The sequence below is a fragment of the Hemiscyllium ocellatum genome, chromosome 3, assembly GCF_020745735.1.
Source record: "Hemiscyllium ocellatum isolate sHemOce1 chromosome 3, sHemOce1.pat.X.cur, whole genome shotgun sequence".
Classification (NCBI taxonomy): domain Eukaryota; kingdom Metazoa; phylum Chordata; class Chondrichthyes; order Orectolobiformes; family Hemiscylliidae; genus Hemiscyllium; species Hemiscyllium ocellatum.
Genome location: NC_083403.1, coordinates 60,654,057 through 60,676,323, shown reverse-complemented (window position 1 = coordinate 60,676,323; position 22,267 = coordinate 60,654,057). Strand labels below are relative to the sequence as shown.

The 22,267-nt window shown below is 39.7% G+C and overlaps 1 protein-coding gene across 7 annotated transcripts in view; it reads right to left on the bottom strand.

Annotated features, from left to right (window-relative positions):
- The window catches only part of epha7 (eph receptor A7), a 305,918-nt gene that overhangs the window by 61,148 nt on the left and 222,503 nt on the right, over positions 1-22,267 (bottom strand). For all 7 annotated transcript variants that reach the window (XM_060850321.1, XM_060850337.1, XM_060850346.1 and 4 more), the window contains exon 6: positions 412-536. In XM_060850321.1, coding sequence (XP_060706304.1) covers positions 412-536 — 125 coding nt within the window. The remainder of the gene's footprint in view (positions 1-411; positions 537-22,267) is intronic.

Here is a 22,267-nt window from a genome sequence, read left to right as displayed (position 1 = left end):
TTTCAGGCCCAATAAGGAGTCCACAAACACAAGAGGAAATTCTGCTCATGGAGATTCAGCAAAGATAATTCTCAACAGCAGTAGGATGTGGTCCTGGCTGATTTTCGCCGTCACAAACAGAATGAGCATTTTTCTCTGATTAAGATGAACCAGTTTGCATAAGCCTGCAATAAAGATTTGAACTTCGCTTCTGAATGGCTCCACAGCTCTTTCAAATAAATCTTCGTGCCATCAGACGTAATAACCCGAGTACACAGGTTTCAGGTCTGAGCCGAATCAACAACGTAATGGATGTCTTTGAATACAAATCTAACATTAAGCATTGGAAACAGCCTTAAATGTTTAGTTTGGAGGGTTTAAGGATCAGTACAATGTGGATCTTATTTATTGATGTGCCCGTGCAGCCCTCACCTTTTCATAGTACTTGATTTCATATGCTGTGATGACTCCATTGGGATGCTCTGGTTCCTTCCAGGAGAGATTGACAGTCCTCTGCTGTACTTTATCCTTCACTACGCCGCTAACCTGTGAGGGAGCTGTTTGGACAAGCAACGTTAATAATTACTAGAAAAACTCAATCCAAGAGTGAAATCAAAACCAATCAGCCACATATCCCTGCAGCTTCAGTAAAACACTTCCTTATGACTTCATTTGAGGCTCTTATGAATATTCAAATCAGAGCTTGTTAATGTTGATAGGCATAATAGAGATTTAAATTAAAGCACAAATATAGAGAGATTATTATTTTGTACTGAGGTGAATAAAACCATGATGTAGTCTAGAGAGAAATTTATGTAAATTTATTTAAATTCAAACAACAAAAATACCTGGGGATTATTGTTGTAGGAAAGAGGAGAGGCCAGGATTATTTCTCTGAAATATGTTTTTCTTTCTGCACAATTAAATTTCCATCGCAAAATTGCCCAACAGCTAAAATTGATTTTTTTTCATTTCTAGGGTTTTTTTCTGACTTGTTCAAATAATTAGTCATAACGGCAACACATTTGTGATTTTTATGAAGTACATGCCATGATTATCCATGTGTGAGCTTGATTTGTGCATTTTTAAAAAAATGAAAGTTCTGGAATTTTTTGTTGGCTAAAAACAATGCCTTTAACAGAACTGTTTATCAAGCTGGGATAATGCTGTTTGGACCTTGCTTATAGTGATTGGTGGGTGAGTGGCAGGACCTCTCTTACCCTGAATCCCCGATGGGTATTTTTGTGAAGGACTTGCATTGTGTTCTCAAGACAAAAAAAAACAGAAAATATTGTGAATTTAGCAAAATTCTCAAAAAGAGATATAAGTGGCCATCACCCATTTAAGTTGCAGTAGGTGGTCAGAAAAAGCTATTTTCAAATTTAGTTATAACATTTTTAACATTAGGAAGTAAGAGTTAGAACTGAGGTAATTTTCAAAAGCTATTTAAATGTTGCAATTTAGCTCTTATCACCTTTATCAATTTTTGATTAGATTTACAGTGTGGAAACAGGCCCTTCGGCCCAACAAGTCCACACCGACCCGCCGAAGCGCAACCCACCCATACCCCTACATTTACCCCTTACCTAACACGACGGGCAATTTAGCATGGCCAATTCACCTGACCCGCACATCTTTGGACTGTGGGAGGAAACCGGAGCACCCGGAGGAAACCCACGCAGACACGGGGAGAACGTGCAAACTCCACACAGTCTGTCGCCTGAGTCGGAAATTGAACCCGGGTCTCAGGCACTGTGAGGCAGCAGTGCTAACCACTGTGCCACCGTGCCGCCCATTGTAGTTGCAATCTTCAGTAAAATAGTATATTAACCATCTTCTGCATAAAAATGTCATTACTTCAAGAAATCAAACTGTATTTTGCTGTAAATACAGTTCTAATTTTATGCTGTACCATACAAGGGCTCTCATAATATTGAATGAAATGCAGCATAAATGGTGGCAATGAGCAAGGTATATTTTTCTCACATGTCGCAATGCTATTTATAAAATTAATTTGAACGTATTATGTGCAGTAGAATAGAAAAAGAAACGAGGGATAAAGGTGAAGAGAAAAACATAAAAAGGTTGAAACAAATGTAAAAATAAAGTTTTACAAAAGGAGTGAGGCATATTCTTATCAGAGAAAAAAAGGTTAACTGGGTTATTTTTATTTGTTGTGAGAAAAGGCAACAAGAGATTACAATCTTTACTTAATACCTTGGCTTTAATGTAATATTTTGCCATGGCTTATTCACTCTTTGTCCATACTAGCATATCATAGCAGACGTCACATGTAGGATTTGCTAACCACTCCGATAAAAAGTGATATATAAAATTCCATGTCAATGTCACTCCATCCTCTGGAATCAGATTTTATGCAGAATTGGTACTTCATGGGGAAAAAAAAACTATTACAGCACAAGACAAGGTATTTTGTACAAACCAAAATCTTTTGCAAAGGAGAAAAACAGGACACACATTTTACATTATTTTGAGTTACTAAGAAGTTTTTTTCCAATGCAGTAGGGAATTTAATAGCTCTGTCGAACATAGATTTCCCAAATTTTTAAAAAATCTTATAATCTACTGTATTGTACTATCTCATAACGATGCCTCTCAAAACACTGCAGAACATCAACTGGGAATACCTAAAAAAAGGCTTTGTTAATTTTACAAAATCTTTTCTGTGCTTTACCCTCAATTTAAACAGCATCTATGTGCGCCAATTGTTAAGAAGATATCCCAGAGTTATTTAAGGATCAAAATTATTCCCAGATTACCACACATCCTCCCTTCCACTTTACCCTTCCCACCACCTCCCATGTCAATGGAACCCTCATGGGTGGATAAGTTAATTTCCATTGTTTAAAGTGCTGTCATCCACTCTTGTGGCAGCTATCAATTTTCTGCCAAAAAGGACTATGAATTGATGACTTACAACGCTGTTAAATTCATGTCCTATGAAAAAGAAAAGGTGGCAATGACAGAGACTCCTTGCTGTAATTGCAAGGGTTTCTGCCAATTACTTCTTCGCTTGTTTACATCATTGATGGGATTGTTAGCAGAAGCATTCACAAGGACAGTGAAAGAAAAAGAGTTTTCAATGTTGATTCTACAGTTTAATAATAATTAATCCAGCTATTTCCTTCAGCAATAATGAAAATCTAAAGGATTCCATTAAAATTAATTTTGGTCTTCAGAGGACATTGTCACAGACAGACCTTATTCATTCCCTTTACAGTCAGTGTTGAATTAAAAGAGGTATGTTTTTGTGCACATACCCAGGGTTTCTCAATTAAAATAATTCTAGCAGCAAGCTATCAAGAGTTTTAAAGCAAAGAAGGTTATTTGTTTACACCCACTTATCCTAAAAATAGCATAATATTTATTTTATCTGTATTTGTAGGTGGGATGTGGACATCACTGGCTAGGCCAGCATTTATTGCCCATCCCTAGTTGCCTAAAGGGTAGTTAAAAAACAACCACATTGCTGAGGATGTGGAGTCACATGAAGGGAAGACCAGTTAAGAACAGCAGATTTCCTTCCCTGAAATCTGTGAGCAAGATGGGATTTTACAACATCTATAGCAACTTTTTCACGCACAGGGTGGTGCATGTATGGAAAGAACTGTCGGAGGAGGGAGTGGACACTGGTACCCTTATAACATTTAAAAGGCATCTGGATGAGAATATAAACAGGAAGGGTTTAGAGGATATGAGCCACATGCTGGCAAATGGGACTAGATTATTATCGAATATAACTGGTTGTGGTCAACATCAGGGAGAAAGTAGGACTGCAGATGCTGGAGATCAGAGCTGAAAATGTGTTGCTGGAAAAGTGCAGCAGGTCAGGCAGCATCCAAGGAGCAGGAGAATCAACGTTTCGGGCATGAGCCCTTCTTCAGTATTCCTGAAGAAGGGCTCATGCCCGAAACATCGATTCTCCTGCTCCTTGGATGCTGCCTGACCTGCTGCGCTTTTCCAGCAACACATTTTCAGCTGTGGTCAACATCAGACTAGCGTTTTTATTCCAGAATTTAATTGCACTCAAATTCCACCATTTTCCATATTGAATGTAAACCCGTATCCTCAGAGCTTCAGTGTAGGGTTCTGGATAATTAATGGTCTGTCCACTCACTTCTCTCATGCATGTTCTCACACACAAGCATTAGATACTGGTCAAGGTGATGTACTACAGCAACTCATGTAAGGTATAGTGTTAGCAATCCTGGCTCAGAGCCAGGAGGTTGAGGTTTAATTCCCAACTGCTCCAGAGGTGTGTGACACCATTTATGAGCAGGTTAACTAGAAAATAGAAATAAGCTCCTGAGGCATAGCAGTAGTGTCTGTACCTCAAGGGTTACAGGAAGGCAGGAAAGTGAAGATGAGGAACAAATGAGCCATTATCGAATGGTGGAGCAGACTCAATAGAACAAACAAACAAATTCTGCTCTAATTGTCTTATGGCCTCTCAGCCGGAAGGCGGGGGGCGTCCAAATTCAAGTAGATTGTAGTCTGTAAATGTGAAGCTAATTTGATGGAACTGTGCAGCTTCTAGATGATCTTAAGTTCAGAAAACATGGCCTTCTGAACACGTGACTTGCACAAGTTCAGATTTTCAAACAAAAGCGTGGTGCTTTGGCAGATTCCAATATCCTGTAATTATTGTTTAACATGATGAGATTCACCCAATCTATTTTGGATGCAGAAAATTTTCATAATACAAATGGGATATCGAAAGGGCCCATTCATATCTGTTGTATACACATTGACTTCTAATGTTTCATTTTGTCAAAGATGAGACAGAGGATCTTTAAACAAAGAGATGTAAGAAATACGGACTGTGCATGCCCATTTTTTAGTTAGGAATTGGCTTGAGGCCTACTATTCTTTGAAGCTCAAAAGATCACTTATTTGTCAGTGGCCATTTTAACACACTGGTTGCATCCAGTTTAAACATATAACAGAATACACTATAGCTCACCATATACTGAAGCACAACAGTCTGAAAAGAAATTGGTAATATCTCATAGGATTTTGCTATTACACCCTCAGACTTGAACACTAAATCAAGTTTGGTGCAGCAGATACGTCATGGGAGAAATCAGTTTTCCTCACTGCCCTCCAACTGATGTCAGTAAGTAACTGTCTTCAGTAAATGATGTCAATGGCTAAGTGACAAGAAACTGTTGCACACTGACATTGAAAAGCACTGGTCTGTGAAGATTTAATGAAAAGGATCCTTATTTATAAAATGAGACTTTAGAGTCTATAGTAAAGCAAATTCTAACTGGCTTCCAAAGTATGAAGGCATAAACGCCCCTCAGATTATCAAGAAAATAAGTAAGCGTAATAATATCTTCAAAATCCTCCTTTTGGATCTTGATAATTGCTTTAAGAGGCATAGAACTAAGCAACTTCCATGTTTTAACATTACCAGGAAAACAACAAGCTCAGGATTATTTTTGATCGCATTGTGTATAAAGATGGTAATGTGACTGGCTGGAACATTTGCTCCATTATTGTCCAAAAAAAACAAGATCAGCAATGATCTTCAATTATTTTGCTTTAAAGTTGTTTTTTCCCTTTTTTATATGCTTTAAAAGTTGTACAACCAAAAGTGGTGCTTCTCTCTACACTTGAGTTCTTAGTCGTTTGTGCTTGTGACAGTGCAATTGAATTTCCAGCCCTTCTGTAGCCCCCCCAACCCGCCCCAGTATAAGAATCACATAAACAAAAGTTTTGCCAGTCTAGTGCTTGCTCTTGAATGTCTTGTCCAGAGAAATGTTATTAATTTGGTTATTTTCTTGGAAACTACCACTGCTTTTTACATCTGCATCTCACTCAAGCAGTTCTCAAAATTAGCCGATCAAGTGGAATTCCGCTCCAATTAGCATTACACTGCACAAATAATCACCAACATTATTTTGATTAAAAAGTAATAAAAAGAGCAACCGAGCAATAGTTTTATTCCAAAGGTCCAATGGTCTTTGTGGGTTCTTTAATTAAATATTTTAAAATAATAATTTCTGTGAATTTGCTCTGGAACTCAAGTGAAGCAAGCCAGATATTTGGGTTCGTCTTTGTGCCTGAGAGAAAGCATTGCAAGCACAATGCTATTTTGCTTCTGCTGCATGTGTGGCTTGAATGTGTCTACAATGACAATATAAAAACAGACAATGGATAATTAACCAGGATCCCAGGGACCCCATCTGCAATTAGAATAGAATGAGAATTAGAATACCCTTTATTGGCCAATACCATTTGGATAAATTGTACAAATACCAATATATAAATCTGATGATGTTGACCTCCTTGTCAAATAATGTTTTCTTTTTGCCTCAAACCGCAACAAAATCACATTTCTTCTAAATGTGCGGTGTTATTGCAAGCGAGGTTTTGGAATGGGTTTAAAATCAGTACTTTAATCATCGTTTTAACATCTTACCAGATTCGACAGGACTCACTCAAGCAGAGAAACACTTGACAGGTAACTGAGCAAGTCAGTGTAGCAGAAAATGGCTTAATTGTTATGCTTGTCCTAAACCATCTGTTTCCACAAAAAAAAACCCTCTGTGCCTGTGCTGAGACATTAAGGAATGTGTTGGAGATCCTGGGTTCTCTATAATAGGTTAATCTGGTTAGTAAATGCTCTCTGCCTGGGCCCAGGCAGGAATACGTCATGAAAATGCCACTTGTGAGAATTGCAATGTTGTTTCCAGCCCACAAGCTGACTCCTGAAGCAGCATCGAGAACACCAGTTGATACAATTGCCTGCTGCCAAGTATGCGTGTAGTGCAAAATGAGCTTCACTGGGCTCTCATGAGGATTTCTGATGCAGCGTTCCACATGTGGGAGGTCCACAGAATTGGAAGTCCTTTTTTGAAATTACAAGCTTAATACATTTCAATTTATACAAATGGACCAGAAATAGATATCTCCAGGACTAGACCTTTTCCAGCTGGAATCCTTTTGAGTGTAACAAAATCCTGGAAGTTTCTAATTAAAAGCAATGATGGAACTTTCATGCAAGATGCATTTCGACACTACAATAATCAAAAATTGATTTATGTCTAGGGTGAGTAATTTGAACTGGAATGAATGAAAACCTTTCCATTTTTGGAACACTTCATCATGTCCCTCAGAAGTGTCTCAAAGTACTTCACAAACAACAAATCATGCTGTTTCAATCTTTGTATCATGTAGGTGGGATTGGATGAAAGGCCATGTAGCCCATACTGAAAGAATTCTGAGCTGGCGAAGTAAGCGCATTAACCAATACATTTTAATATTTTACAAAGTGCGACTCTTTCTGATGTGCATCATTGCTACCATGGTAAATGCCATAGTGACACTGCCGAGGCTCAGCTTGTTTGATTGAGGAAAAGCCACTTTTACATAATTACATCACATTTTATGAAAGTAAATAGAATTGGCTTATATACACCAGGGATTCAATACGTTATAGAGTCACAGAGTTGTTTTAGGTTGTCTCTCCTGAAATAAATACAAGGTTACTTACTGAAAATGAAATGGAAGGCAGTACAATTTGTTACTTTTGCACAAATTGAGTTTCAAAGCCTTGGCCTCACCTCCAGTTTCTGAAACTCAGTCAACATTTTTTTTCTGATTCATTCATTGGATGTGGGTGTCACTGGTATCCTAACATGCATTGTCCATCTCTAACTGCCTAGAGGGCAGTTAAGAGTTCACCCATTGCTGTGAGGATTGGAGTGACATGTAGGCCAGACTAGGTAAAGATAGTGGATTTCCTTCCCTAAAGGACACTAATGAAACAAAAGAGCTTTTACAACAATGGTTTCATGGTCTTAATGAGATCATCTTTTTAATTCAAATTTTTAACTGAACTTAAATTTCACCATCTGCTATGGCAGGATTTGAACCAAGCCTTCAGAGCATTAGCATGGGATTTGGCATTGCTAGCCTAGAGACATTACCATTACACCACTTCCTCCTTGACAATGCCATACAAATTGATGAAATTCAGAGCCTGGCTGCAAACTTATCAATGCATGTCCTAATTCTCAAAACTAGTCTCAGATTTTTCTAAACTGCACTGGTCAACATTATGCTTTAGGTGAAAGTGAGGACTGCAGATGCTAGAGATCAGAGTCTAGATTAGAGTGGTGTTGGAAAAGCACAGCCGGCAGGCAGCATCCGAGGAGCAGGAAAATTGATGTTTCGGGCAAAAGCCCTTCAACATTAAGCTTTAGCCATTAATTTTAAATCTTGACAGGCATAATCGTGGCTATGTTAGCCTAATGCTATGAAAGGTTACATGACATGCTGAAGCTACATGATCCTGCAACAAAATATTAACATAAGGTCAAGTTCAATCATCTCTTTCCTGGTTCAAATTTGGGAGATGGCCATTCTCTGGTGCAATGTCAAGACATTGCCATTGCCAATCAAAGTCCACTTGAATAGTTTCAATTTTAAACTGCTTGGAAGTTAAGTGTACCCTGTCACATTTCTTATTGCATTGTCTCTATCAACCAGAGTCAATCAGTACCCTTTTCTTATGCATCATAAATTGTTATTCCCTTTCAGATTTGACATTCTTGCAATTCTATCCTGATGAAGTCAAGATGAATACTTTTAATAGCATGTCTTTATTTTTCCATAAATATGAACATACATGTAAGTTAACAGGAGTAGACCATATTGCACTTTATGCCTGCCACCTAATACTACCCAAATAGTTTTTCACAATGCTGTTTAATTGTAAAGAAATGTAAAATATATGGTAAACATTGAAAAGACTATCGAGAAGTGAAGTTATTGCACATGGTTTTTAATCATTTTTCTTCCAAATCTTGTATTTGCCATTTTGAAAGAAAAGTTATGTATCTGTTTAAAATAACTGGAATCTTAGCCCACAATGGGAACTGGGAACTGAGGTAAGTATGCACAATGGCTCCAACATCACACTTGAAGGTTGCAGGACACCAGCACAGCTTACAGTCCTGACTGCCTACCTGGATTCAACTGCAGCACAGACTGCTATGAAGAGGGATCCTCCCCCATCCCTTAAACCCTTAGGGGTGGTCCAGCTATAAAGGCAATATTTTATTTTGAATTTGAGAAAATGTGGGTACCTGCCACAGAATCCTACTGTTCTTTTCCACCGGAAGGGCTTTCTATTGGCCCTTAATCTTTGAGAGGCCACCAACATTACACTTAATTGGAAGACAAGGCTGCTTTCTGATCACTGATCAACCAGCTCAAGAAATATCCTGACTATTTATCATTTGAGCTTAATGGCAGAACTCAGGGAAAGGAACAGCATGTGTGTGAGTTTTTAACATCAGTTCAAAGCAACACACCAAATTATTTCATGATTTTTCAATAAAGCATTGTGAAAAATGAAATAGTTTTTTCTGCTTATAGAGAGAAATTGTTCTTGCTACTGGTAATGAGATTTAATAGGTTTTGTGTTCCAATTTCAATCGAGATAAAAACTCAATATGGGTCATGGAAGTAACAAAAATCTCAGTTCTTGCATTGTTTTTTATCTCAATAAAACTGTGATCTCAGAATGTACTCAAACAAAATCTCCTAAGCTGTTAACCAGTTGCTTCTTTTGAAGTTATTGGGCATAGTTTTTCCACTCTAGAGTCAGTGGGAGAGGTGACGAAAGGAATAATCACTGGGCAAGTTGACCTTGAAGTGATATTCATCCATTTCTTGCAACATCATCAATTAGGTGTTGGGTGAGAGGTCATATTGGGGACTGGGTGAAAGTCTACTGCAAACTTTCTTGGCTCTCCAATATTCAAGGCTTTTAAGTGGTCAATTCATGGTCAGTTTGGGGCCTGCACCCTTCACCTCCCTGATTATCTGCTTTCCCAATAGACAAGAAAAGTGGCTGGTTTTCTGACCTTATAATTGTGCTATTGCCTTCTGGGATGGAAGGGACATTTCCCCATTGTGGGAGGAAATGGATGGGGAGAAGGGTGCAGTGGGTCTGTGTTGAAATGATTCCTTCACAGGAATATAGGAACATATGAATTAGGAGCGGGAGTAGACAATTTAGCCCTTCAAGCCCACCCTGCAATCAAACAGGATCATTGCTGATCTTATCCTGGTCTCAACTGTACTTTCCTGCCTGCTCCCCATAGTCCTTTATCCTGCTTTTCTTCAGAAACAGATCAATTTCATTCTTAAATCTGTTGATTGATTCTGTCTCCAATCATCTCTGGTACAGTGAGTTCCTCAGATTCACACCCCTTTGAGAGAAGTTGTTTCACCTCTTCTCGGTTTTGAACCTACTTCCTCTCATTCTATATCTATGACTTCTTGTTCAAGACTGTCCCACAAAGGAGAATATTTGTTCAATGTCCAAATTTTCAATCCCCTTTAACATTTTATATATATCAAGTAGAACCCTGTACATTCTTCTGAACTCCAGCGAGTTCAGCCCAAGCTGTTCAACTGATCCGCATACGATGACTCCTTCATCCCTGGAATCAACCTGGTGAACCTCCTCTGAACTGCATCCAGCTCCATCGCATCCTTCATCAAGTAAGGAGATCAAAACCCGATCAATATTCTAGTGTGCTCTCACCAATGCCTTAGGTAATTGTCACAAGACTTCTTTACTTTTACAATCCAGTCCTTTTGCAATAAATGCCAGGATTCCATTTGCCTGTCTTATTATATTCTACACCTGCATAGCCACCTTCTGTGATTCATGCACAAAGATGCTTAGATCCCTCTGCACTAATGCATTTTGAATCTGATTCCCATTTAAATAATTACTTGCCCTATCATTTTTCCAGCTAAAGTGGACAACATCAAATTTATCAATATTAAACTCCATTCTGGCCCATCCTCCTAGTCTATCAATATCTATCTATGAACTCTTTATCTCCTCATCACAGCCTGCTTTCCCACCTACTTTAGTATCAATAACCCACTACTCCCCCCCGTCCATGACTCCAAACTGAGAGAAGCAAAAGACTTACCCTCTTGACTTAGAAGCCAAGAAGAATCTTTACCAACAGAGCCCAGAAGCTGCTGACCTCTGACTGACCAGTAGCTTCTGCTTTGCCAGGACACCAGTGCTGGAGTCTGTGATAGGTCAAGAATCTTGCTGATCAGCTCTTAATCTAATTGGCATGGGAAGCAGCAGGCTTTCTCACAGGGGCGGCAATGAGTTAGTTACTGTGGTTTTGGCAGAGAAGAAACTCCAAATAAGAATTGTTGTGAATTGGGAGGTCTGCAGAACCCTAGTGCTATTTCCTGGCAATGTTGCTCATCAATCAGGAGTTTCAAAAACAACAATAAAAGGCCTAAATTCCACAGTGAAAATTCGACAAAGCAGTAGGTGAGTGCTAGAAATGAAGGCCACTGCCCTGTCCCAAAATAATGGGCATCCGTATCAGTAAAGTGAGAAAGTATACATTATACCAATGTGGATCCATAAGCCTCATCTGTCTTCACGGAGGCCCATAATGTTTAAACAATTCCATTTATGCACAGTGAAAATGACATGGAAAATCTTCACAGAGCGAGCTCCCAAAATGGCTACTGGTCCATTTTTGTACAGCAATCAATCACTCAATCAATAACCTGCTTTTGCCAGAATTCTGGAACATTAAGAGGTCCATAAGACTGTTCTCAGCTTGGGAAGATTTCATTAGGCCTGCGAAAAATGTTCCAGGTAGAATTTTTCTGGGAATTTGCAAGCTTAAGGAGTTAGGGAGGAATGTGGCTGGAAAGCCATGATAGATCTAAGAGACTGAGGTCACTGAAGCTCTTTAGAGTAAGGCGGCAACAATACAACAACTGCTTAAGAGGTGTCTTTCACTCTTTGTATAGATAAAGATTTCCCATTTGAAGTAAATGCCATTGCCCAAGTTGAATTGCTGAGTCAATCTTATGGGAATAAGTCAACTCATTTTCTCAACCAAGAGTACACAGGAATAATAATTAAGAACTATTTTCTTTTATCCAAAGCCAACTACAGAATCTACAAGGAAATCTTTGGTTCTACCTAGGGTTTGCATCTTTAAGGTTCTCTACTGCTTAACTTCTGCTGTGAGTTCTGAATGACGTTCTCAGCAATTGAACCAGGGACCTCTCAAGCAACAGCTTCAGTCAGAAAGTGAAGATCCTTCAATCAATCAGTGGCTGCACACACAAACCAGAACATTCAAAACACTGAAAGAATCAACTTTTTTATTCCCTCCAGTCAGCAGCAGCTCAGTGAGTCGGAAAATAAAATTTCAGATGATGATAGGGCCTTGCTTTGATGTATGTCGAGAAACTCTTGCCTCATAATATGACAAGACTTCAGCTATGAATTTGGCATCAATATCTATCTGGATGACAAGGTCTGTGTACTTATACATTCCTAAACTGGCAATCACAGAAGTTACTTATGTTAAAACTGTATAAAATTAAACACCATTTCTTTAACAACAAGGAAATGAAGGAATTTACCAATTATTGGAAGTCATTAACAGCAAAATAAAAGCTTTGTCATTATTAGTGCCAAATAAGTATGTACAATTTTACAAACTTCATTTTTATTTAACTGTCCTGAGGGGTGCCAACAATAATTATTGTGAAAGTAACTTAAAGGGATTGTGTGAAACCATTTTGTCTATTTTATATTCTGCCTGATTTCTTTTTTCAATGTGGATAATTTTACATCATTGTGAAAAGTTTAAAATTATTCCTTAGACTTCAAATGAATCTGGAAATATTCTCTTGAAATATTTTACTCTGCTAAATTTCTACAAGCTGGCATACTAATTTTCTGTACCAGACTCCATAGATGCTGTGGGATGAGGGGAACTTTGACACTTAGTATGTCATGTAAGTCTGACAATGGCTTCTACTGCATGCATTGCTAAGTGGAATTATAATGTGGATCTGGGAAAGGAAGGAGGTCAGAGTACAACAAGTACTTCCTTTTAAATGTAATTTGTTACTTAACTGCCTGGCACATCATTTTCATCAAGTTGGTGACAAGAGCTGTGGTGGAACAGGCAACAGGGCTGCTGAAAATGTGGTTCCACAGCTTTGAGAGATACTGGGTGGTGGGAGGGGAAGGACTCTAGTGTAGTCCAAACAGCGTGAGTTACGCTATTCTGGTGTACTGTGTTCTGCGCAACTGCAGCAGGTGATGATGCAATGTGATAGATACTGAGGAGTTGGGGGAATGAGAGTAGTTACTTGTATGCGATGCTCCAATATTGGGCAAAGGCAAGGTGGAGGTGAGCAATGGACATTGGATACAGAGTAGTTGGGACTCAGAGAGAATTTTTCGATGGGATATATCTGATGACAGGTAAATTGCTGGCCATGGATTAAATAATGATTAGTATGAGGGAAAGAGGTTGTATTTGCAAGAGGGTGTCGGTTACGTGCTCTTAGCTTTCTGACACTTGTGCCATTACACTTGCTGTGGAAGGGCACCACCAAATTGCCAATGATTGTCTCGGCACATAGCAGTCTCTCAAAAATGACATAAATGCAAGAGATGTGTTCTTTTGGCAGATTTTCGCTGGGTGGAATGCTCTGAGAACAATGCGTAATAATACGGGTTTGGAATCTGACATGAGGTGCTGTAAGGACAGGTTAGGTAGTTAATGAGCCAAAATTGGTAAGACAGGGTGAGAAACCTCGCTGGGACTAACAGAGAGAATCCTTCCAAAAAAACTCAAAATAACTCACACTTAGTCAAAAATACAGACAGTGTAGCCAACAGTGAATAGATTGCATTAAAAACAGATTATTGGGAGTGTTTATGTTTGGACCAAGAATCAGTAAACGATAAGTATGGATTAAAGATGTGGAAGATTAACCACAAACGTGAAATATTTTAGCCAATCAGAACTCTGTACTTCAAGGATGGTTGGGTAGTGGTTTGGTCTACTGAAATAGGTTGCTCCAAGTCACTTGTATCTAATATGAGGATATTTTCACAAAACCACAATATTTCTATGTCTGTTTCCATCTGATGAATGAGTTATTGTATGCAAGGATGCTGCATAATGTTAGCAGATTTTCCCTCAGTACTTGAAGCCAGTAAACGGATATTCCTCCATTTTAAAGCTGAGTGCCTGCATTTACAAATAAAAGGAAATGTAAGTTGTATCTATGTAGCACTTTCCATGATTTTGGGACATTTCAAAGTGCTTTACAGTCATGTATATACTGAAAGCACTGTTGAAGTTAATTACTATTGCAAATTCAATGTTGGATGTGGTTCAGCAATAGCACTCTCACCTCCCAGCCAGTAGTTTGTGGTTTCAATCACACACCAGAGGCTTCTTCACAATATTGAGGCTACATTAAAGTGTTGTTATGAGGGATGCTGCACTGAGAGAAATGCAGATGAGAGTTTAAACTGGGGCCAAATCTGCCCTCTCAGACAGACATTAAATAATTCAATAGAGGGATCAAAGAAGATCAGCAGAGTTCTCCCCCGTGCCTTGTCCAACATTAATCGCTCAACCAATGTTACTAAAATAGAAAATCTCTGCACTCTGCACTCATTGTTATATGTGATACTTCATGATCCACAAGTGCTTAGGTAATCTGTCTTTAGTCATCAAGGGATAGTTATTGGGTAGGACACAGGGAAAACTTCGTCCCCTTCTGTCAACAGCACCTTTGAGTTATCTCATATTCAACTGAGAGAGAAAGCCCCATCATCTAATGCTACAACAGCTGGGCCAGCTCAGAGAAAAGCTCAGAGATAACTACATTACCGTGATTTTGGAGTCACATACAGGCCAGACTGTGCAAATATGGCAGACTTCATGCCCTAAGTAACATCAGTGAACTAGTTGTATGATAACCAGTGATTGGTCCATGGTCAGTATTGTGATACTGTATTACTGAGGACTCAATGAGGTCCATAAAGCTCTTGTCACTTTCAGGGATGAGATCATTCTTTCATGAATTATGAGCCAATTGGAGAGGTGGCATTTCTTCCATCCCAACAGTGATGTTGGGAATGATGGTCACTGATGAGATAGAGCCCAACCGAGAGGCAAAGAATCGACACTACTCTTGGTACAAGGTGAGTCAGGTCTGGAACCTCTAGGACTAGTTAGATAGGACCAGCGAGCTTGCGTGTGGTTGGTGATGGCAGGGGCTGGAGTTGGATGGTGAGGATGAAGTGGGTAGGATGAGATGGATATTGTCACAAAGATGACCATGCTGAGAATGCATTCCTCTTGATCAGGAGTGCTCCCTCCACTAGCAAGCCAGCTGGGTTTACCGGGCAGCCTCCCAACCAGAAGAAGACCTATCGCACCACAACAAATCAGCAGCAACAGGGTCAGGCCTGAGTCAGCCACTTAACGTGATTTTCCTCTACAGCAGAGAGCCATCTACCACCTTCCCTGCTTTTTTGCAAAAAGCCATGGCAACAGCAGGGTAATAGGTATTGTCATTTTCTACCAGTCATCCCACAGGCCCCTATCCTGTTCTTGCAGACTTCAAATTTCAGCCTGCAAAAGGTTACTGACAATGATGGAGAGGCATTCTGAAGACACTTTGAAGTATATTTTTAATAAATTACAAATAGCAACCATCCAAACTATCATCATTCATTCCAGCATGAGAGGGGTGCAAACTCACAACTGTATTTTGAGGCAAGATAAAGCACTGGGTTTTATTTTTGTTTCAGTTAATTTTGCTGTGAATTATCTATAAATGAGTACAACTCACTGTGTTCAGTGCTGCTTCATCCTGCAAATCAATGATTAAGTCTCTAACTTATATTTGAAAACTTCAATATTGATTCAACATGCTTTAGTTTGGCAATGTTGCTATATAACAAGATAATTTATACAAAAATCACAGCAGACTTTTTGAAAAATTAAATCAATACATCAAGCGTGCTCCACAATAGACATCAAAAAAGTCTTGATTAGCCCATTCATCTTGGTTAAAGTCATTTTTGTACTACTCACACCCAACATATGATTTCTTTTCTTCTGTGGATCAGCTAAGAGCGAAGTTTCCAGGAGTTATGTCTCGGAGTCTGCCCACAGAGACAGTGGCAGCCTTTAGAAAACCCATTCAATTCAGATGGGAATTTATCCTAGCTTCACAAACCCATTGCCAATTCCACTTGGCAGTTACATATACAGCTGGGAAAGCCACCAGGAATACACGCCCAGTTCCATCACCATTTACATGTGACAAGTGGGAAAGATCTGGGTAGCAGGAATGTTGCTTGCTGTCTAAGGTATGGTACTGAAAGGGTTATTGTTACATTGGCCATATCTATTCTACTGATGTTACACTCAGTCTGTGGATGAAGACATGATGCTCTAGTCTCATAGCAGCTCTATGGCCAGGTGAGGAGGGGATACAGCTCTCTTCTTTGTAAAGTGAGTTTCAGTCTGTTGTAGCAAATACCTTTCTCTTACTCCCTTTTCAGAATGATGCTATCTCATTTGAATTCACGCAGCTTCAGAATCAACAGCCAATTCCAAGATTTTCTTGAGTGAAACAGACTGGGTAATCCATTATTATCCCACATAAAAACTAATTTTCTGGGACAGGTCTTGGTTAACAGGCTGAGCCGGCGACTCATTCTATGAAGTGCGATCTGTGTTGGCTTTTGTTCTCATCCAAAAAGTAAGTGCACACTTGAAATGAGGAATGGCTACCACCATATCCAGAAAACATGGTTTCGTTCATCTGAGTGTGCAAGCTTTATTTGTGAGTGATGTGAATCCTTTCAGAGGGAATTGCAATCAGGTAATTATACAGTAAAACCATCTGTGATCAAGAAATACTGCCTGTGAAATGCAAGCAGTGACTAACTATGCTGAATATAAATCCTGACCACAAGCAATTTTGACCACGTCATTGGACATTTACAAATTGATTGTAGTCTTTCCAATGAGAGTAAAGGACCAGAGGCAAAGATGAGAAGGATTTTATTTTCTCTGAGAAAGCAGTGAAATCAGTGACATATTTTACTGCAGAAGGCTGGTAAAGTGGGATCGTTAAGTAAATGTAAAGCTGTGATAGATTTTTTAATCACTGAGGGAATCGGGGTCATGGGGAAAATGTAAGAAAATGGATTTGAGGATTATCAAACCTGTCATGATCTTATTGAATGGCAAGGCAATAGGCTGAATGGCCTATTTCTACTTCTTGTGATGACATAAATTGGCTGTATATTTCCAAATGTGAGATTCTATTTCCAGCGATATGTCTCCTGCACCACCAGTATGCCCTCAGAAGATTTTCTTTTTCATTTCCGTCCCACTATGTGTACTGTGAAAGGCGATTCATGGCTGGCAGCAATTGACCCACTGCACAGCTCAGTTTAAGTACGGTTGACTATACATCTGAAATAATCTCGACGATACATCCTCACACCCTGCTAACCTGTAAAGACCCTATTCCATCCTCCCGGTTTCTCCGTCTCTGTCACATGATGATGCCAACAATGACAAGGGGTTCTCTGAAATGTCCAACTTCTTTCTCAACTGAGCGTCTCCCACCACGATGGTTGACAGGGTCCTCAGCTTGAACTGACCTGTCTCCTGCATTTCAGCCCTCATCCCCTTCCCCTCCTCAATTTCCACATCACCAGTACCAACATCCAAATAATATTAGCTGAAAATGTGTTGCTGGAAAAGTGCAGCAGGTCAGGAAGCATCCAAGGAACAGGAGAATCGATGTTTCGGGCATAAGCCCTTCTTCAGGAATGATATTCCAAATAATATTAGCCATCATTTCCACTACCTCTAGTGGGATGCCTTCAGACACATATACTATCCCCTCCCTTGTCAGTCTTCTGCAGAAACCATTTCCTCCAGAACATCCTGATTCACTCTTTCCCTACACCCACACACCCCCACAGCCCGAAAGCACCTTCCCATGCAACTTCAGAATGTGTAACATCTTTCCATTTACTTCCTCCCTCCTCAGTATTCAAGGTCCCAAACACACTTTCCAGGTGAAGTACTGATTTACCTGCACTCCAGTCAAATTAGTCTACTGTATTCACTGCTCACAAAGTGGTCTTCTCTACACTGGGTAGATGAAGTGCAGACTAGGCAAGTGAATTTGCTGAACACCTACATTCTGCCTGCAAAAATGACCCTGAGCTTCCAGTTGCCTGCCATTTCAACACACCACCTTATTCCCTGGCTAACATCTCTATGCAGGGCTTGCTGCAGTGTTCCAGTGAAGCTCAGTGCAAGTCTCATTTTGTGATTGGGGAACTGCAACCTTCTGGACTCAATATCAAGTTCAATGATTTTAGGGCCCAAGCAAGTTCTTCCATCTCTTTATCTCAACCTCAAAACACCAGACTCTGTCATCACATGTGTTACTACCACACCCAAAAAAACATTGTCAGCTACTAATGGTCCCAATTAGCAGCAATTAATTCTACGAGGCTGACTTTTACCCACTCCTATGTCTGCCCAACTGTTTTTTCTCTCTCTCTCTGGACTCCATCTCCACCTATTGATTATCATTTCCCTCTCCCCTAACCCCAGCACAACCTTTTCCTAGCCACAACCCATTCACTGCACCTGAAATGATACCTCAGCTTTCTCTCCACAGATGCTGCCAGACCTGCCGAGTTTCTCTAGCAATTTCTGTTTTGGTTCTGACTTCCAGCATCTTCAGTCTTTGATTTTTGTTTAAATGTGATACCAGCGGTGGAAATCCCATAAATCCCTGAGTACTTCCACCACAGGTGAGGGCATAACATTCCTGGAGTGGTGCCACAGCACTGTGGTGCATACAAAATGAGTTGAGCTGTGGAGAATCACATGAGGTAACTCGGTGGAAGTTACAGAGAGAAACCCTCCAGGAAATGTCCCAAAATGAACACTTCACTGATTTTTAGCAAATTCCAGTCCAAAAACTCAGTTTGCCAATGACTGTAGTTTTCATCGCCTGAATTTAACCCATTGGATTTTCCCAGTGACTGGCGATCAGTACTCCCTCGGTCTTCTTCCAGCTCTCTACTTATCAGCTGATATTTACAACTAGTTTAACATTACTGTCTCCTTTTTTGAATAAAAACTGACCATTATAGGTATATATTTTACCCAAGGTAATAATAATTTTTAAAAAATCAACATTTAAAAGGATGTGCTCATGCTAAATCTTCAATCTTTACTGAGTTTGCATATTTCAGTTAGGGTAGCAAAGGGGGGAGCTACAAATGGTATTGGTGTTTTCAGGTTGTTGAGAGGAAATGAAATTCAACCCAACTTGCCATTGACCAAGTATGTGCATAAACACAGGGTTTGATTGCCTCCAAAAGTACTGCCTACAGACAATGGTTCTGAAGTGACATCTCTGTTTTTCTCTTCCCATTTACTGCCTGACCAGCTGAGAATCTCCAGTATTTTCTTTAAGGTATTCATATCTGTCGTATTTTGCTACTCACGCATGTTCTTGTGGCTCACTTGTATGCAGGTGACACTGCATATACTGCGCTCATACAAATCTATGCTTTCAGGAGTAAGTTTTGCAGGGGAGAGGAAGGAGAGATAAAACCTCTTACGATGCATTGATGAGCATTAAACAAAGTGGTTATAACGTAGTAATTTGTAGCCGTGAGATACTAAATCATATGAATACTATAAAGAGGGAAGTTCTTTATCTTAAAATCAAATTAGCATTTTGATAAATAACCTTACAGTGGCTTAAAACATGGTCATTTAGAAATGTTTGCAATTAGCTGGAGCATGGAGTTTTTACGTCTTAGGAGGACATCTGCAGTCCTGAAGTGCGATATACTTTTGTGACAAAGGTACTGGCCATGCTGCAGCGCTGGCTCTCCAGTACGGCAATGATCTGGGTAAAAAGACTTGATGAAACTCAAATCTCTGCGATATAAGACTCGACAGCGACGCCCACTGCTGACTGTGAGGACAGACTAAAAAGTAAACCAAATCACATCAAACTGTCTCAAAATGAATAAGATTCAGAGCATAAAGTGCGTCTGTGTTAGAACTTTACAAAACTTTTATCAGGTGTTTTAGTGACACAGGCTGATAATTTGTAAAGAAAACTACACAAGAGTAGTGGGATGCCTGGGAAGCTTTGATCTGTGGCAGAGAGACTGTGATCAATGAGAATGGAGAGCTGCAGGTCTCAGAGTGACACCTAACCCAAGCGCTGATGAGGAATTGATTAACACGAGTATGACAATCTGACAGGCAGGCTGGCAGGAATTCTCCAATGGTGCAGCCCATTGCATTCGCACTTTATATCTTTGGAGGGTAAAGCGATTTAGAAAGCAACATCAATCAGGCGATTTATAAGGAGATGTCTTTGATCAACTAACGGAGCCTGCTTTAAGATTGTTCATTCTTACAAACAATACGGGAAAAAATAATCCTGTTTCCACGGGAATGGGTGGTGTGGGGAGTTGTTGAGGTTCCTGGATTTTCAGGATTATGCTGCAGCTTCAGCCGTGACCTTGCACCTTTTTATTCCCTCTCACCAGGCCAATCCACCTGCAACTTATTAAACAGAAAGTGACAACATCATACCAACACTAGACCGAGGGAATGGGAATAAAATGGTGTTGGTTGTGTCGAAGTAATGTAACTTGTACTCACCTTTTACCTAGAACCAGGGGTCACAGTCTAAAGGTTACAGGGTAGGCCATTCAGCACTGAGGTGAGGAGAAATTCCTTCCTCCAGAGATTGATGAGCTTGTGGATTTGTCTGCCACAGAAAGCAGTTGAAGTCAAGATATTGAATGCTTTCAAGCCAGAGTTGGATACAGTTCTTAGGGCTAAAGGGATCAAAAGGTAGAAGAAGAAAGCAGGAACATGGGACTGAGTTAGATAACTAGCCATGATTATATGAAATAGTGGAGCAGATTCGAAGGACTAAATGGGAGCTTCTGTTCTGATTTTCAAAGTTTCTATTTTGTAGGTAAGTCTATTTCTGTTTGATTCCAAGTTGCTTTATGTTCTGACAAGTCAGTATGACTTCGATGGGGAAGAAACTACTTGGAACAATCGCTCAGGTCAGAATTAATGGTCACGTGGAAAGGTGAGGTGTGGTTTGGAATGGAATTACAGAAGTATCACATCCAACTCACTTGTGAGATCTTTTCGGAGAAGTAACAGAGAGAGTTGATGAGGGGAAGGCTGGTGACATGGTGAACAACAACTTCCAAAAGGTGTTTGATGCAGTGTCACACAACAGATTTGTGAGGAAAATTATAGGTCATAGAATAAAAGGGATAGGAACCACATGGATACAAAGTTGGCTGAGGGACAGGAAATAGACAGTAATGGTCAATTAACATTTTTCAGGCTGTTGGAAGGTTTGTAGGATTCAGTACTGGAACCTCTGCTTTTTCTGATTTATATTAAAGACCTAGACTTTGGCGTGTAGGACATAATTTCACAGTTTGCAGATGACACAAAATTTAAGAGATTTAAACTGTGAAAAGTACAATGTAGAACTTCAAAAGGGCATTGGCACTTTGGTGGAATGAGTTGATCATGGCAGATGAAGTTCAATGTAGAGAAGTGTGAGATGATGTACTTTGGTACAAAGAATATGCAGTGACAGTCTCAAACAAAGGGTACTATTCTAAATGTTGTGCAGGAACAGAAAGACCTGGGCGTATATGTAAATAAGCCCCTAAAGATGGCAGGACCAGTAAAGAGTGTTAAAGTTATAAAAGCAAACTGTACTCTCAGCTTTATAAATTGGGGCATAGAAAACAAGAGCAGGGAGGTTATGTAGAACTTATGTAAGACACAGGTTAGACTTCAGTTGTAGCTTTGTGTACAGTTCTAAGTACCACAAAATAGGCAGAATGTAAAAGAGGATTACAAAATGGTTCCAGAGAGGGAGCACTTCAGTTATGAGAGAAAATTCAAAAAGTTGGAACTGTTATTCTTGGAGTGGGGAAGGGAAAGAGGAGATTGGATAAGAGTTTTCACAGTCATGAGGGCATCTGGGTAGAGTGGATAAGGAGGAACTATTCTCACCTGTAAATTAATCAAGAACCAGAGGATACAGGTTTAAAGTATTTTGCAACAGAAGAAAATACAAGGTGATACAAAACATTTTCACATAGCGAGTACTGCAACTCTGAAGTGCACAGCTCAGAAGTGTGGTGGAGGCAGGGTCAAGTGAAGCATTTACTCGGACATTGCCTGATTATTTAAACTGAAACAATGTGCAAGGTCATGGGGAAAAGACAAGAGACAACGTTAAAATGCCCAGAATGCCAGTGCAGACATTTGGGCCAAGTGGCCTCCTTCTGCACTGTATTAATTCT